General features: G+C 50.8%; 1 protein-coding gene across 1 annotated transcript in view; it reads right to left on the bottom strand.

The window, feature by feature from the left end:
• Window positions 1–8,983, bottom strand: part of DENND2A (DENN domain containing 2A) — a 33,537-nt gene extending 24,554 nt beyond the window's left edge. Inside the window, exons 1-4 of the mRNA XM_088521609.1 lie at window positions 8,889–8,983; window positions 6,006–7,220; window positions 4,858–4,985; window positions 1,378–1,499 (exon numbers count right to left, since the gene is read on the bottom strand). Coding sequence (XP_088377735.1) covers window positions 1,378–1,499; window positions 4,858–4,985; window positions 6,006–7,220; window positions 8,889–8,959 — 1,536 coding nt within the window. The 5' untranslated portion in view covers window positions 8,960–8,983. The remainder of the gene's footprint in view (window positions 1–1,377; window positions 1,500–4,857; window positions 4,986–6,005; window positions 7,221–8,888) is intronic.
• Between the last annotated feature and the right edge of the window lie 8,882 nt (window positions 8,984–17,865).

Below are 17,865 nucleotides of genomic sequence, written 5' to 3'. Positions count from 1 at the left end.
CCATGCTGTTTTGGACCTGGACTATCTAAATGGAGAGCAGAAACCAACCAAAACAGCTCGGGAAGCGGAGAGCGGGGCTGGCCCTCCGTAAGCCATGAGCTCTGGGCAAAAGGTGCAGACCAGCCTCTCCTTTTGCTCTCCCTGCCAAGGAGGAAAACAGTCCTGGGCTGTGAGCTGCACCGCTGGTCAGGAAACAAGAGAGTCCACATAGTCAGAGCTGGCTCCCTAACCGGGGGACTGACACTGCCTTAAGGGCCAGCAACCAGTGTCTTCAAGGAGAGAACGGGGCCACCCTAAAGGAGGGGGCTGCAGAGGTTCCTCGGAGTCTGTGTGAACAGACTTCAGGCTGCCCAGAGATGTGGAGGCAGGAGACTGCAGCCTTGGGCTGAGCAAGCACTGAGATAGACACACTGTGAGGGAGGGGAGAACTGTCCTGCACGGGAGGGCTTCCCGGGGTCTGCAATAAAGGGAGAAGACTCTATTTTGCAGTAAAGAGCCCCTATTTTTTCAGTATCTGGATGAAATTTAGTATCTTAGTATTGGCTCAGTACAGGCCCGAGACCAAAACCACAGCAGCCAGCTTTCATCCACAGCTCTGCCAATGCCCTCTGAGCAGCCTCCTTGAGAATGCTCTAGCCTTTCACTTAGGAGACGCACTGGGTTTTTTTCCTATGGAATCAGAGCTAAATCCCAAATGCAAACCATCCCATTAATATGAATACACTCATCTCCAGATTCCCAGTCTATAGCCCCTTAATCCACCTGTTCCAGCAAGAGCAGGATGAAATCTGAGCCCATCCTCACTCCAAATGTATTAAGAGTCTGAAGGCAGGCTTCTAAAGGAGAGGGGCTAACGGCTCCAGCTGGACACTCCTGTACTCTTTGCACACATGAATTGGCTGAAATCCAAATCTGCTCTTTTCTTGCTTTACATTTATTGCACAAATTGCTCAGGGTACAGGGACACAGAAGGATTTTGCTGGGAACATACATTCATTTAAAAAATGCTCCTTTTATCACATTAGTTTTGGGATGCAGCTGCCTAGAAGCCCAGTGTGACATGAAAGAATTCAGTCCCTTCTGATCCAGTCGCTCACTGGTTAGTGCATGCCTGATGCCCAGTACCAGGGGAAGGTAGCCCTGCTGTGAAACAGAACAAAAGCCAAGAAACCATTCCAATAAGGGAATGATGTTTTTATCTTGCTGAAGGACAATAAATCCCTCGTCACAACCCACTCTGCAGTGATTAAGATGTAAAGAAAAAAAAATCCCTTATGTTCTGACAGTCAGTGGCAAACTTCCCTTTTTCCACACAGGAGCAGGATTCCACCCAAAGGTTTCCTGGGCCAGGAGGTATGGCCAGATGAACTGAAGTACCTTAGTGGGGGTGCCAGGTACAGAGGAGGTGGGCGATGCTGGGAAGGTCAGGACACATTTCTTCCCCAAACAGCGGCTGTTGGTCTCAATGTCTTCGTAGGGGTTTTCCTTTGATGGTGGATCTGAAGCAAAAAGCCACATGCAAGGGATTACAAGTGCAGAAAATCCTTGAGGTTTGCCATAAAAATCTGTTTGGGGATCTGCTGGCCTTCTCCCACCTCCCACATCAGACAAAGACCTGTTCTCAAGCATTCCTGCTATTGCTTCATCCTCTCCATAGCCCTAGACGTCCAGCTGCTCACTGGACAGTGTCCAAACCCTGACACTGATGTATGCAGCCATAGGAACATATCACAGAAACTGCAGATGGAAAAGACCCAGCAAGTCCTCAAGTTCATTTCCCTGTCTTCAGAGGAGCTGCGAGGTTCTCATGCACATTGTCCCGTAATTATATTTCCTTCTTTCCAGCCTTTTGCTTTGAATTCTCTTTGAATGAAGCTGTGAGTTGAAGACTAGCAGAAAGCTCCTTTCTCCTCTTTCTAGACCCCACTCTAAAGGGGAACGTCTGGCCATCACTTATCTGGAGCTGCTGGGCTGAGCCTGCAGAAATGTTTAACCCGTTCCCTGTGCGCAGATGCCCGTCACCCAGCAGAGGTTTTCAGATGCACCTCCCACTCCTGCACGCTGCAGCTGCTGCATGCCCCACTGCAGACACCAAGGGAAGCATTCACCTCACCTCGCTTCGGCCATCCAAAGTGAAGGGGAGTTACTCTCTCCCAGAGGACAGAAAGAAACGGAGACACCTCTGAAGGAACATTCAGCCCATCCTTGGGATGGGATTCCCTCAAAAATATGAGTTTTGAATGACTATCCAGACACGTCCCCCTCTCTCTCCACTGACTCTGGAGACAGGCTACATGACTAGTCTGATTTGAAATGTCCAAAATTAGGTATAATGAACTCCTTACATCCCACTCTTAAGCAGGGTAGTAAAAAACAAACACAAAAGTCTTCAAAGAAATGTGCAGTCTGAAAGAGAAGGTTGTAGTATTCCCATCACAGCAGCCAAAAATCTGCAACAAAGTCTCAGCCCAAGCACTGTCATGGGCTGGCAATTTGTTATGAGCCTTCTCTTTTCACTGCTGTCCTTTCGTGCCATTCTGGTGGACGTCTGGAAGCCAAAGCAACCGCGTTTCTCTTGTTTTTGTGTAGCGCTTGTCTGTCAGCAAAGACTGGAGGCCATTAATACTGCTGGCCTCTGGGCAGGGGGTCCTATGGGGCCCGACGGTCTCTCTGCCCGTCGCGCTCCCGCCTGCCTGCCCTGCCGCGGCAGGAGTGTGCTGAAGGCATCGGACGAGGACACGGACACAGGCACAGACACGAGCCTTTCCCAGCACTGGCTGCAGTGCCCTCCATAGCTCAGTGGCAGCGAGGAGGAGTGGGAAGGCAGGGAGAGGAAGGCAAGTCACTGTGATGCTGATGAAGGAAGTCTCTGCAGATATCTTGGCAGTAAATGTGCTCCTGCCCCTGGAAGAAGCTGTCTGTTCTAGGAGCACATTTCAGTGCAGGAGACAGCTCAGCTGCCCCGTACTTGGCACACTGGAGCAAAGAGCTGGGGTTCTGCTGCCCACCCCATCTTCACACTGTTTGGCCGTGTGTCCGGGCAGACTCAGTCTAGAATAATGATCCTAGCTGTGCTCTTTCTCACAAGTAAGCCTGGACATCCGCCTGCCCAATGCAATTTTCAGCATTCCAGGCAAACAAGGGTGAATGGGTAAACGGAGGATGAGGAAGGGGATCTCTGTGACTTGCTGAGAAAGGGAGCCGTTCTCCTCCCATCAGCTGTACCTCCCTAAAGCCCACGTGTGCACAGGGGAGGTATGTGGGTGCTGGCATGCCCTCATGGACACACGTGATCTTCTGTGGACAGCACAGGCGCTCTACAGCTGAAGGACAGGCTGAACAGTGCCAGAAGTCCTCGTCCTCCTCCCTACGTGTGGTTTTCACGCATTGCCTATCTTCTGGGGACTCTCCCCACCTGTGGTCTTGTGCAAAACATAACTGTACGTTTGCTGGAGTCACCCTGCCCACCCCTTTCCCTCACAGTAACACCACAGGGACTGCGGGAGCCAATAAAGACCACGAACTCCTGGCAAAGCCTAAATCTACAGCACGGAAACAAAAACCTATGTGTGCCCCAGTAGCTAAAGCTGACAATTATCCACAACTTCACTTTCTCCTAGTCTTTGCACTAAGAAGCTGAAGGGGAGGGGACTTTTAGCCTGGAACTGGAGTTCCCTGCAAGGCTGGGACAGGCAGGCACGTGTGTGTTTCAGTGGACAGATTTGCCAATACAGTCACTCTGTAACAGTATCCCTGTTATTGCAGCTGAGAAGGTGACCCTTATACACTGGCTTCTGAGACGCAGGGGGGAAAAAGCGTGGGGAGAAAAGGGAAAAAAAAGAAAAAAAAAAGAAAAAAAAAAGAAAAAACAAGCAGCTGCTCAGGCCTTCCTTCTCCCTTTGTCCCCCAAAATGAAGAGCGGAAAAAGGCAAATATGAGGCCTCTACCTCCAAAGGCAGAGAGGCAGATAGCTTCCGAAGTGTCAGAAAGGACAGCCTGGCATCGCCCTGACTGCAAACAGTCCCAAACAACTGAGATTCCTCTGAGAGACCTTTCTAACCAGATCTGATGAGATTTTGCACAGAACAAAATAAAGCACTGACCGTTCCTGAGAAAGAGCAGCTGCCTCCCACACTGAACAACACAGGCCACCTTTCTGGAATAACAGCTGTAGGGTGAGAGCTCATGCAGCTTTTCTGTTCCTGTTCTCTTTCTATTTGGCTAAACTTCGCCAAGAGCCTTTCACACCAGCCTACAGCTACTAAAACTTAGTAAGCTTTTTTCGAAAGGATACTTCTACTCTGGGCTTCTATTCTTCCATAAAAGGCCATCTAACTCACTGTACTAAAAACACACTGTACAAATGGAGAGTATTAGGGAAAACAATCTCGGAAATGGCACTGATTTGCCCTCCAAGTTGGAGAGTGAGATAAAATTCAATTTTCAAGACTGTAGCATCTAGCTTTTTAATTCTGGCGGTACAATTCTATGGAGTTTACTTCAAGGCTATGTTTTCAGTCTGTAGCATTATCTCCACAGTAACAAGTTCATTGCAGGGGATGGAGCAGAACTCTGAGAAATACTCCTTAGGACAAAAGGTAGATACAGGACAAATGTCAGCAGAGAATAAAAACTGACTCCCATGTGCCTCGGCTTTGTCTTTGAACCTGAGAAGTTATGAAATATTTTGCTCATATTTCTTACTACTTGCCAATAATCCATGTAAAGCACGTCTTATTTTGCATTTGGATAACAAACGCACTTTCTTCAGTTCCTCTGGTCGGTCCCTGTTGACCACAAGTCTTCCGAGTTACTCAGTGTTTGCAGTGAAATCCCTCCCCCGTGCAAGGCTCCTACCCAGGATGTCCTCGTAGACGTTCTCCTCAGATAAAGTGCGTGTGAGGGCCAGCTTGGTCTGCGCGTACCAGTCCACCCTGCCGTTCTCCGAGGACGATTGCAGCAAGTCTTCAAACTCATACGACTTCCTGCACCGTGGGTGGGAGGGGAAAGGCAACACAGAGGACAGTGACATGGCTGAGCAGCTATTGGAAACAAACCATAACACTTTATAGCTCACTGCTCTGCTGCGCGCCTCACAGTCAAAAAAATGAATTGGTGAGAAGGGAACATTTCACATCCCATCCCATATAAAGCGTGAAAAATAACCATATGAGATCTGTTATTTTTACCAGCCACACAGATGAAGATGTTCCAGGGATTATGTAGCTTATTTGGGTTGCATGGCAATAGCTCACTGTGAGGATGTGTCAAGCGTCCTGTTAACACTGCATAGGGTCTCAGGTCATGAGAGATCCCATTTACAGCAGAAGTCCCACTCTCAGCAAGAGTAAGGTCCCTTTCAAACAGTACAGGAGAGAAATCCTCATATGATGGACGATAGGAAGGGGAAAAACAATTCTAAACAAGTCTATTCAATAATCAAACCCAGAAAGTTTCAATTTTAGGCTCCTCAGCCCAAAATGAGTGGGATTACAACTCTGGGGGTCAGGGAGAAATGACAATAAAATGCTCCAGAAAAATATAAAAACATCAGATGCAGTTAGAATACATCTGCTATCAACAGTGAAAACACCATGAGAGAGTTGGGAACTTACCAGCCCAAACCTGGCTCCAGATAAGCTATGTTTATTCTTCAAGGAATCAGATTTTACACACAGGCAGACATGCACAAACCCCGCTCAGCCTTGGGCTTGAAGGTTAAGCTAGGTAATACAGTCACAGCCCCCAGCAGTGTAACCTTAAAGCCCAATCTGTGGTCACTTACCTCCTCAGAGCTGTCCTGTGAACTTCTGCTCACCTCTCATCCGTTCTGGGCTGTAATTGAGCCCTGAGTTATGGCCAGCACGACTCTCAAGTCATGCTGAGACTGCTTGGCCAACTAGCAATTATGAGTGACCAGGGAACATCTATCTGTCTTGCTGAGATAGGGGAAGGTGGGACCCCACCATCAAGACCAGCAAACACGCACACAGCAGCCTGCATACCTGTGATCAGCGTTGTTCTTGTGCTTTCCATTCCAGAGCCTTCTGCTGACGGCTGAAGGGGGAGGAGAAGAAGGGAGAGGAGGGGGAGGAATGGACGGCAGAGGGGGTAGGTTTCTTTTATTCCGAGTTGTTGGCACCCAGTCCTCTTCCCCCTCGTGTTTGAAAGTCCGACGGGGCTTTGGCAACGGGTTTATGAAGGGTTTCTTCTCTGGGACTCCTGGCTCTGTGTACACATTCTCCACAGTGCAGTCTTTGTGCTTCGCCTGAGAAGTTCTTACCTCTTCTAAAGTCCCAAAAATTGGCTCACTGATTTCCGAGTCCAAGCCAAGGAGCCTTTTGTTGAGTTCAGCTCCGTACGTGCTCTCATGGCCCTCAGGGTTAGCGGGTACTTGTGCTGCCTTCTCCTGCAGGCACTGAGGGGAGTAGTAAGTACCCGGCAACTGAGGCTGCAGCTCTGCTGAGCCATCCTTCAAAGCCTGCTCCAGCTTTTTCACCTGGCTGAGCACTGAAAGATTCTCCTTCTGGACCTCCCATTTCCCACTCTTTACCTCTTTGCATTTCCCAACACTGGGCTCCACTTCTTCATCCTTCTCTGTTTCCCCCCTTCGTTCTGTTCCCTGCCCCATGCCTTTCAGAGCTCCTACTTTCTGCTCGTTCTCTTTGCCCATCCTTTTGCACTCTAGTTCCTGGTTCAGAAGTCTCTTGGTCTCCACTTTACGAGTCACAAACGCTGTCCCACTTGTCTTCTCAATTACACAGGGTACCCTGTGCTCCTCTTTAACTCCTTGCTCCTCTTCTCTGCGAGTGGCAGGAGCACAAGGTGTTTCCTTTTTCCCTTCCCATTCTGAGATTTTGTCTTTGATGCTGAAGGACTTATTCCTCAAGCCAATTTTTCCAGGTGACCGTATGTTCTGAGTGCCTCCTATCTGCCTCCTGATGATTTTACTGTTTTCTTTAACATTCAGGTCCACAGATGGGTCACTGATGATCATTTTGGGACTAAGCATGTTCTGCTGGAAGCAGTCTAGCCTTGGATCCAGCATCAAGTTCTCCAAGGCTCCCAGTGGGTTCTTCACCGCAGAAGAAACTGGTTCAGCTTCAGGTGTTAAATTCTGGCTGGCAGAAGCGCCCTCAGAACATCTCTCACTGGAAAACGCAAACGGGCTTTGTGGCTCCCTCCCAGCTGCTGTCTTGTTTTTATCTGCAAGCTTGATCCTGTGTATCAGAGACAGAGAAGAAGAAACTTTCATTATCACGGCTCACCCTTGCATTAGACCATCTGCTCAAAAAGTTCCATTCATAAAGCTGGTAACAGTTGAGATATCCAAACCAAACACTTCAAAGGAGTCTTATGTGGGAGAATACTCAGGGAATGGTCCATATAGCCAGAAAAAAACAAAAAAAACATATCCCCTTGTTTTGACTAAATTTGAAATGTGACCTCTCTCTAGTGCAGAAGTGGCAGGGGATAAGTACTAATTTTTGTAGATCAGACATACTGATACCAGTGACATGTTCACCAGCATTTTTGTGCACGTGTTTAGGAGTATAGCACAGTTCTGTACATATTCAGGGCATTAACCATGTCCATTGCAAATAAATGCAAAATGAACCATCTGCAAACAATAGCAATTTTTTTGCTGTTAGACAGTAGAAAGCACATGACGGAGCCAGCATTCCTCTAGAGCCTGCTCGGGGGCTTCCATCTGCACTCACCCAGGCATTCCCAAAGTGTAAATCCGGGTACAAAACCTAGACTTTTATTATTACATTTCAATGGCCCTACTGTCCAGTCTGCACACGAGCTCAGGCTCGTGTGCACCCAGACACACTTCCTCTCTATATGGCACATGGTGCAACACCTAGACACTAAATGCAACTTTCTCAGAGCAATGGATAAAACACATGGAGTTCAAGCTGCATCAAAAATCCCTAATATCTTTCTTCTGTGGTTTCTAAATGCTTCTATCAATATTATGATACTTTATCTATACAGTAAAGTTCCAGCTGGAAAGAATAGCAGTTACCCCAGCACAAAATGTTTTGGAATTAAAGTATTTCTCAGCACTTTGCAATGTTGTAGGGGCTTATAAGGGCTTGGAAAGGGACACGAGGACAACGCGAAGGAGTTGCAAACCCCTATAGTTAGTCCAATTTAACCACAAATCTAGCACTGAGATTTAACTCACTGAATTTCTCTATAACATGAATGCACCAAGCGTGCCTAGTCCTGAACTTAGCACTGCCCTAGGAGAATCCATCGGGATGCCATGTGCATGGGCAGGCACCATGCAACGCCAGCAGCCCTTACGGGCTCAGCTGCAGTGTGAACTGAGCCTGGGACAGGCTATGGAACAGGAAGAGGACCTGAGCCAGGCACTGTTCTTCCCTAGCCTCCCAGACATTTAACTCCTGCCCAGCTCAGGGACACCATGCGCTGGAGAAGGGCTGGCACTCTTGGGCAGCACCAACCCTTCCCAGGGAGCAGAGCAGCAGTGCAGAGCGCTGCTTGTTGGATGGCACAGCAGAGACCAAGGTTGAACACTGGCTCAAAACTGCTATGGGTTGACAGTCAGGCTTGCCTGAGGAGGCCACGGAGTCTCCTGTGCTGAAGATTTCAAGCTCAGGCTAGGCACACTTTGACAGAGAGGTCATCAGCAGAAACAGTCTCGCTTTGGGGTGGATCTCTTCCACTACTGCAAGTCTGGGGCACTCTCAGTCTGTCAGGATGCTAAAGCAGTGCAACAGCTCCAAGATGGCAGTAAGAGACACACTGAGGCATGTTCTAAGGTGTGAGGAGGGAGAGACAGTCCTTTGGTTTTGTTTCCACTATGGAAAATAAGCAAAACAAAAGTATCTCAGTACTGAAACAGAGTTTCTTACCTCTCACCAGACTGGCAGAGACTGCTTTCAGGCTTGCTGCTCACGTCGCCTGCCTGGCTGGCTGTCATCATGTCAGCACGCGGCAGGGCAGCTGCTCACCTGCACACACACAGGAACGGGTAAGAGGCCCTGCCCTACACTTAGCATCCTTCTACACACACACACATGCCCGTGTCCTCCGGAAAGCCAGGAGAATAACAGGGGGAAACATTACAGCTCACTGAGGGCAGCCTCAGTGCCCTCATCTGCAAAATGGGAGGAAGAGGTGATAGTATTAAAATTTAAAAGCCTGGGGAATAAAACATAGGGGAAGGCAACAATTGTCTTTAAGTCTATATCAACCACAGCATTGTGATCCAAATAGGAAACCTGTAGCCAAGCACATGAAAAGTATGTGGTGGCTCTCTGGTGGCTCATGTTAGGCTGCTGCTCACCTGCTTTCGGAGGACGATGCATGGGTGGGAGGGGAGTGTAAGATAAATCAGTCACAAAAACGAGTCACTATTTGCCTCATGATTCTAGTATCCTCCACCTTGTGATTTCTCAAAGTCACGGAGCAAGATTGTCTTGCTCTGTGCTGCTGCTGCTGCTCCTTTGAGTGCTGCTGCCACCCAATCGACGCAACAGACTCCCTCCTCTTCATCCTGCCCCACAAGCTAACCCTTGCTCCTTAAAATAATTAAGTAAAGGCTCTGCAGCGCCCTTTTCTTGCTTCTCCCACGGCCTGCTTGCTCTGCAGCATTTCAGTGGCAAGAAGGGGTTCAGCATTTCGCACACAGTGCCTGGAAAACCTGAAGCCCCTCAGGTCTATCTCCTTGGCCAGCATGCTGGGTGATACACTGCCATGCCTGACATTTGGCAACAAAGTTGAAAGCCTTGGGAAAGGGTGTCCTTTCTTATAGTTAAAATTCAAAACAAAGCAAAACAAAACCTCAACACACCAAAGAACAAAAAGACCTCTTATTTCCACTGTCAAAGTACTTGGAGGGGGTGAGGGGAGAGACAGAGAGAAAGAAGAAAGAAATAGAAAAAAAACTCAGCCTTGTTTGTTCCCAGTCCTCTCTCCCTGCCTCCCTTCATCCCACACTGGCAGCGTTCCTAAGACGGGGAGTGAGCTCCGGGTCAGCTCCGTGCGTACACACGCGGGGCCGCTCATCGCTAGCCACTTAGCGGGCCCGCTTTCCCCAGACAATAAACCCCCTTGGCTTCTCTTCCTCATTAGCAGCTGGAACAAACCCCCATTTCACACCGAGGCACAGAGCAGCCTTGCAAAATTGTCAGAAGAAGTTACCAGCCGGAGAAGCAAAATATACTCATCCATCCATTAACTGTTATGGATGGAGAATAATGAAAAGCTAATGATCATTCACGTCCCAGTCCAAAGAATGACTCACCCCGGCAACCAAAGCAGGTTTGTGCAAAGCTGTAAGAGCTGTTCTGCGCTTGGCTTCAGCGGCCCTCGCGCAAGCACAGTCTCCTGCTCATGGCTCATCTAGTGCTCGGCACAGCGGCATCCGAGCCGCTGCCTTCAGCGGCGGGAAAGGCACCGGCAGCAGAGGTCAGCACGTGCCCGGCCCCTCTCCTTCCGCTGCCATACTGAGGTTTTGCTCACATTGAGCTTTTCCCTCTTCACAAGGTCACATAATTCCCTGATCCGGAAACTCCGTCTCCGAACTTTTCCAGAAGACCACTAACAAAATCTGGCTCGGGAACTGACGCTTGTGTACAAGCAGATGTGCTGTGGTGCTCACCAGCAGTCACATACGACTGATGTAGCTTGTTTAGGAGCAGCAAGGAAGATAATAATGAGTAAGAGGTTGGGCTTGCTTCTTCATCTAGAGAGACGGGACAGACTCCATCACCCTGCTAAGCAGAAGCAGAGCAGAAGGTGGTTGATGAGCCCTGTGCAAGGAGTCGCACCGGGGCTCACTGCCCGGCTCCTCCGTCAGAGCAGCGTCCCTGGGAGCTGAGGGGCCCTCGCAGCCACAGGCCCCGCTCCGCAGGAGGGCTCTCACCCAGGGCACGGGGGCAGCGCCACACGGAGCCAAGCCTGGAGGGACATCTCTCCCGCAGCCACCACCACGTCAGAAACAGCGCGCAGGAGCAACCCACAGACACCCTCACGGTGTGGCGAGCGGGGATGGCAGTGATGGAAAGCTGCCTCCAGCAGGAAAGGAAAGGAAAGGTGGCTCTTCCGCGCTGAGGAGCAGCTCCACAAGGCACCCGAGCCAACACCACAGCTCCCTGCCAAGGCCGAGGGGGTTCCTGCTCCTCCCTCCTGCCTTCCTGCACCTCTGCCATGATCACGCTCTACTTCTACCTTGTGCTTGCTCGAGAAGAGAACAAGCCAGGCTGAGTTCACTTTGCAGATGACTCGAGAAGGATGTACTGACACCAACCCAGCACATCCTGACCTGCATCTCCTTTCTCTAGACAGCACAGGAGAATGAAGGTCCTGCCTCCCCACAGGAGGTTCGGCTCCCCGGTGCCACCTCTCAGAGCCCCCCGCCTGGCACGTACACCTCGAAGCACGGAAGCCATAAATGCAGCAGAGGGGAGAGGAGGGCCCATTTGGAGAGCTTTCTCGCTGCGATTTATTCAGGAACCCCTGCCATTGTTTGGAGGAACAAAGCGGTCATCTGATAGCAGTTCAAAATAAAACAGGGAAAGGAAGGAGAGGGGAGGAGGTGGGAGGAAAGAGGGAGGGGAGGGATCTCTCAAACCTGTTGGCTGCGCTCTGGGAAGGATGTGAAGCCTCCCAGCAGAAGCCTCTCCCGTATCTCCCACCCGCACCCGGCCCCGCGATTCCCAGGGCCATGTGATAGGGGCTTCCTGCTACGGAGCACAGTGAGACCTACCCCGACCTCTCTCTTCCAAACTGAGTTCCTGCCTGCTTTGTGTTTGCAGAGAGGCGTTTGTTTACTGATCTATCACTGGCATGCAGGAAGCAGCCTTGAAATGAACTGTAATCATCTGTCTCCAGCAATAGCTGTTTGGTTTTCTTCTAATTTAAGTTTTCCTTTTCCCCCTCCCTGCTCCTTCCCAGATGCCCTCTTCCCCAGTTGTGATCAAGAAGCTGTGCAGAGTATGCACATCTGCTCCGAGCGCTGGATGCTCTGCCATGTTCCCAAAGCAACCGCTGAATAAAAGAGAGGCTCTGAGAGCAGGCATGCTCCGACCCCAGCATGCCGGGACGCCATCCGGAGGGATCCAGAGGGATACCAGAGCTAAACTTCTGGGAGAAGATGACATCCAGTTTTGTCCACCACCTACACACACTTGGGGCAGCCATCAGACAACGTCGAAAGCCAGAGAAGCGCAAGCACCCTATAGCTCACATCATGGGAAACGTATGCAATCACCACATGAATCACATGGAGATCCTCGACTCGGATCCTCAACTCTGATGGTCAGGTGACCACCACAGTGAGCCTCAAAAAGAAAACGTTCCCAAAACGTACCCGCAAAGGGCCTGTGCTTTGGTGGTGGTATCACCATCTCCGTATACTAGAGGCCCTATCTCGAGATTCCCTGTGCTCACACAAGCGCAGGAGCCCAGTCCCCAGGCAGGACATTCTCCCCCGCCACGGCGCGCATCAACAAGGCTTCACGCCGCCCGAAGCGCCCACAGCTGGTCACACCACAGAAACTGTCCTCCGAGGAGAGCACACACAGGCTGGGTGTAAAAGCCCCCATGCACTCGCTTCTCCTTGGTGGCCACAGAAATACTCTGCTAAATAAAAATCTAATATTCTAGTCACTAAATCACAGCGGTAACACAAGACCTACCAGCAACATTTCCTAATTCCAGTGCTTTATACAATAAAGGATATTACACAGAGAAAAGCCATGAGACAACAATATATACTATACGTATATAAAGAACAGGAAGGATGCCAAAAAGACAAAACACTAACAGGAAAATCATGAGCCAACAGTTAAAGTCTTAACCGCTCCCTCCCCTGGCCCCTACTCTATTTTGAGCCCATTTCCCTTTGGGGACGCAGAAAGCCTGAAGACGCAGGGCCCTGCACGAACGCACGTGCTCGGAGCTGCTGCACAGGCCCTGGGCCACCCGCGGGCCCGCACAGGAGCTGGGCCTCGTTTCCGGAGATCCCCCATGGCGGCCCTCGGAGCCGAGGGGCCGGAGCGGAGCCTGGCGCGGCGCGGGAGGCGAGGAGGGCCACGGGGCCTCGACCAGGCCCCTTCGCCAGGCCCAGTGCTCGCAGTGCGGGACTCGCTGCCTCAGGGGCCCGCGCAGCCTCCGCAGCTCCTGCTCCCGCTCGCACGTGGCCTGGTGCCCCCATGGAGCGGCGCCGCCGCGCGACCCGCCTCCGGGACGGGGCCCACAGCTCCCGTGTCCAGCCTGCACGCCAGGCTCCCCCATCGCGGCTGCAGCAGCTCCGCGGGGCTCTCAGTTGCCCTCCCAATGCTTTCGGCGCATGCTGGAGCGTTTCCCAGCGGGTGAATGGACACAGGGGATTCTCGAAACCTGACCTCTGGACACGAATGGCTCAGTTCAAAGCTCTGTGCGACATGCCCCGAGTCCTCCCTAGCCGACAGGTTAGCAGCGGTGGTTTCTCCTCAGGACCACAGGACTTCAGCAAACTCCACTTGTGTCCCTAACTAACCAGCCTTTCAGATAGGGTGCCCCAAGCCTGATAGGACTGGCTGCTGCAGGACCCACAGGGCTTCGTGGTGGCATCCAGTGAAAAACCAATGCAGCTTAAACAGAAGAACTCTTTTTTTTTCCCATGAAGGCAGTCAACCATTGGAATTGCCCAGAGATGTGGTGGACCGGCAGCAGGAGCGCTCTGCGCGCCACCACCACCGAGGGACCCTAATCTTAGGTGGCCAGGCCCAAGAAATATAAATAAATAAATAAAGCCGGATAAGCTTATGTAAACATAGCCACAAAGGGACAGTGACGGAGAAGCAACGCGCTCCTGCAGTACATTTTAGAGCTGGATCCCACCCAGTCTCCTACACATCCTGCCCTCTGCCCTGTCTTTTCCGTTTGCATCTATGATACTTTACTCTCATGCTTACATGGGGATCAGGAGGGTATCGAAAAAAACTCATTTTTCAAAATGCCCAAATGGAATCAAAGCACCACAACCTTCCTCTATATGAACGGTGCTTAGAAATGCTGCACTTTCAGGAGGGTACAAGCTGGCAGCGTCAGCATTCAGGCCGTGCGCAGAAACCCTGCCTGTTGTGCGCTTGATAAGGTCCTAACCCCACGATGGAACTGGTTCCACCAACCCTCTCCCTCTCTGTCAGGGAGCCCACAGGGCAAACCTGCCCATCCACATGTTGCTAGCCCAATTTAATTGCTTGCTATGGTTAAAGGGACTGTCCTGCCTCTCCTGGGCCTCCGCTTCACCCTTGGCTGCTGGGCAGTGGGGTCTCATCCCTTTCGTTGCTAAACACGGCTGCTAATCAGACCTGACAGCTCAGTGCCATTCACTGGGCCTGCTCCTGCCTTATCTCCCTCCTGCTCCCACCTTATCTCCCTCCTGCTCCCTTGTATCAGCTCTGATGCTGGTCTGAGCCGTTGCTGAGCTAGTTCAGCTCACTGAAGAGGCAAAGAAATAAAAGGGGGGAAGAGTCCAAAGTTTTCTGCTTGGGTATTAATCTTACTCACTTGTCATGAAAAGCTGGCAAGCATCAAAGCACATGCAAGGGAAGGGAAGAAACTACAGTGCTGGAAGACAGACATGGAATGATTGGCTTTTTCCTTGCTTCCCTTCAAGCACATGTATTGCTTACCATGGAACTGCACAAACGGGGAGCCAAGGTATGCAGATTACAAAGACACCACTTCTTTAGAGAACAAGCAAGACTTGACTTGTCAGGCTGTTACAAGTGCAACTCCCACTGCCTTCACAAGCAGGTGGGGGGCTCTGGGCAGCCCCACTGCCTCAAATGCAGCACCCAGGAGCTGGAAACACGCAGCAGGTTGCAGCTGCCTGAGACGCTGCCCTGAGGGGTTGTCCAACATTGCAGAGAGCCCTGGGAAGGGGCAGCGTGAGGAGGCTCTCTCAGCCATTTCCCCTTCGCTACCTGCCAAGTTAAGCAAGGATCCCCACAGACGCCAGCTCCTCTCACTGCATTACCCTGACTCACCTTGGGAGCAGGTCCCTTCTGCTGCACTGAGACTGAACAAGCCTTGGATGAAAGTCTGTGGCTGCACAGTCAGGCCGGTGACCACAGCAGCATACATGCATAGGGAAAACTTAACATTGCGTGGACACTAAACATTAACACCTTAACAAAGCATTAAAACTGCTCACAGAGCCATAAATGTGGCACTTTTCAACTCCTGAGTGCTTCGTGTGTCTGTGTGTTTTAAAGGCAAACTGAGAGAAACACCAAAACTTCATGGTGTGGCACGATACTGGCGGGCCATTGGGTTATTAGACAGGCTGGATGCTTTGGCTCTGCTGAACAGACCTCTGCCACCTGAGTTAGTGGAACAACTGACAGCAGAAGTAGCAGCTCCAGGAGGAAGACAGGTCTTTTTCCAGGCGTTTTTCCTCGGGTTTTGCAGCAGAGGAACGAGGACCTTGACCCCAACTTGCAGAAATCTTCTCTGATCTGTTCCCACCTCAGTCCTCTCACCTCCTCAGGTAATGTCCTTGTCCATGCTATCCTCCTTGCCTACTCATCACCAGTCTTTGCTCCCTGGGTCTCCCCTTGCCCGGACAGCCCCAGTTTCTCTCTCTGAGGTCACTGTTCAAGTCCCAGTTTCCTCCTCACGCACTCCTAGTCCCATGTAGCTCATGCAGTACCGTGTGCCTCAGCCAGACCCTCTCTCCCCTCCCCATCCTCCTCTCTCTCCCCATCACCTGTTCCCTGCGGTCCTCTATTCCCAAATACTTCAAGCATCAGACCTGTCCTCTCATATCGCTGCTTCGACAGTCCTTGTTCATCCTTTGTCCTTCAGAATCCCTTTCTTCACCCCAAAACCTTGCTACAAGAGCTCCTGGCAGCAGTCTCTTCATTGCTTTACTCCTGTCTCAAGCTAAGGAACCCCCAGATTTCACTGGTTCTCAGCCTTGGAAAACCACTGCCAGCCAAGGTTCCTCAAAATCCGCTTCCCTCCAGCTTCCAGTTTTCCTGTGTGCCCCACGCCTAGTCTCACCAAAATAAAGCTACTCAACATCAGTTAACTTTTTGAGTCTTTTTTTTTTTGCCCACCTTGACCTGGGCACAATTTGAGGAGCTTAGATGTTTGTCCCAGGGTTCAGATCCCTGGTGATGGCTGAAACTATCTGCAATGGCCCTGCTCTCACAATGTGGCATTTATTTCTTCAGAAACCCACTTAGCCCCAGGGGCATGTTCTGTCCCTCAGGTTAGGGGACTAGCCTTAGCTATACCCCACAGGCGGCACGTATCTATTCCCACACAACCCCTGGTTGGGGCTTTATATAGCCCAGCGTTAGGGCTGTGATAACACAAGGCTCTGCTTGGAAGGTTGGAGCAACCTCAACCCACAGCAATGAGAAGAGGGAAGCCTGCAGGAACTGCGATACTGTTGGGTCACCCTGGGTCTCAACCACATATTTAGGCCAGAGCCGTCAAAAAACTGCTCTCACCTCCCATGTGTCACTTCGCTCCCCCACGGATCTGCTTCAGTTTGTGGGCTGGGCTCCACAGGGGCAGCATGAGCATCACTTGCCTGGCACAGGGTGCTGCAGAGAGCGGCACATTCACGGACGATGGAATCACTGGAGATTTTAGCTACTAAAAATAGAAACCTCTGCTGAACATGTTCAAGCTGGAATTTTATTCCCTCAGGGACTTGGAAAAAAATTAAGGTGGATATGACACAGCAGCGGCAAAGGATGCATTCTTGGTTCAAAGAGCATCCCTCTCCACCATATCACATTTTGGTTCCAAAGCACAGCATTACTCTGAGCAAATGAAAACCCTGCGGTACATTTTGAAGCAGAGGAAAGAGTCCTTTTCTTCCCCTTCGCCTCATTCTTTGAAACAGCTGAAACATTTTGGCTGAAGGTTTCCAAAAGTAATTCATCCAGCAGGGAACGCTCAGCATGGAAAACTGCACACTGAAAGAGAAAATTTGACCCCAGAACACAGAACTGAAAACGAGGTCTTGCAATACGAAACGGGCCCAGCTAAAGGTGGGGCAGGCTGCACCCCCTGTCACTCAGCTTGTCCCACGGTCGCCATTGTCTCCTTTTCCCTTTGTTCTCCCCTCTGGACACACAAACAGCAGCGAAGCTGAACGACTCCACAGCAAAGCTCAGCAACCCTGCAGCTCCCTGCAGCCAACCGCACCCTCTGCTGCAAACGCAGCGTTCCCGGGACTGGGGCAGGATCTTACGCAGCCGTGTCAAAAACGGCAACGACTCTTTTCTTCTCTCAGTGCTCGGGAGCGCTCGCTCCTGGCCCGGAGTATGATCGTATTTCTGCTTAAGAACTCCTACAGGTAGGTTAGCAAATAATAAGAAAAAAATAACATGGAAATGACAAGATAGATTCGGTATTTCCCAAAACCGACTGCTAAAATTAATTCTAACTACTTGTTCAGGGGAATGTCATGCTTCAACCTAAGCTTTCTCAAAAGAGAGTCAGAACAAAAAAAAAAAAAAAAAAGATTTCCAGACAGAGAAACTGAGATGCAGGGAAGCGAAGGCGGGAGTCGAGCTCTCCTCTGCCAGTTCTTGGCAATACCAAATCATCTCTGTTTCAAATCTTGTGCGTAAGCGCACACGTGCGCGGACCCAAACTGGTCAGACTGCTCAGCCTGCTTCAGGATGGGACAATATTTCCTCCTGCTCTCCAGCGCGATGCGGGAAGGGGAGGCCCCGTGACCTGAGGCGAGGCTGGAGGCGACGTTAGCGGCGAGGCCTGTGTCTCTGAGGGGAGCTCGCTGCTGACGTCGGCACGGCCAGGGTTTCACACCTGTGTGCCTCGGCATCAAAGGTGCCCACAAACAAGATGGTT

Source organism: Tinamus guttatus, unplaced genomic scaffold (assembly GCF_059628265.1).
Source record: "Tinamus guttatus ecotype Peru unplaced genomic scaffold, ASM5962826v1 Tinamus_guttatus_pri_ptg000125l, whole genome shotgun sequence".
Taxonomy (NCBI): domain Eukaryota; kingdom Metazoa; phylum Chordata; class Aves; order Tinamiformes; family Tinamidae; genus Tinamus; species Tinamus guttatus.
The sequence above is the reverse complement of the archived record's forward strand: the minus strand, read 5'-3'. Positions and strand labels throughout refer to the sequence as shown.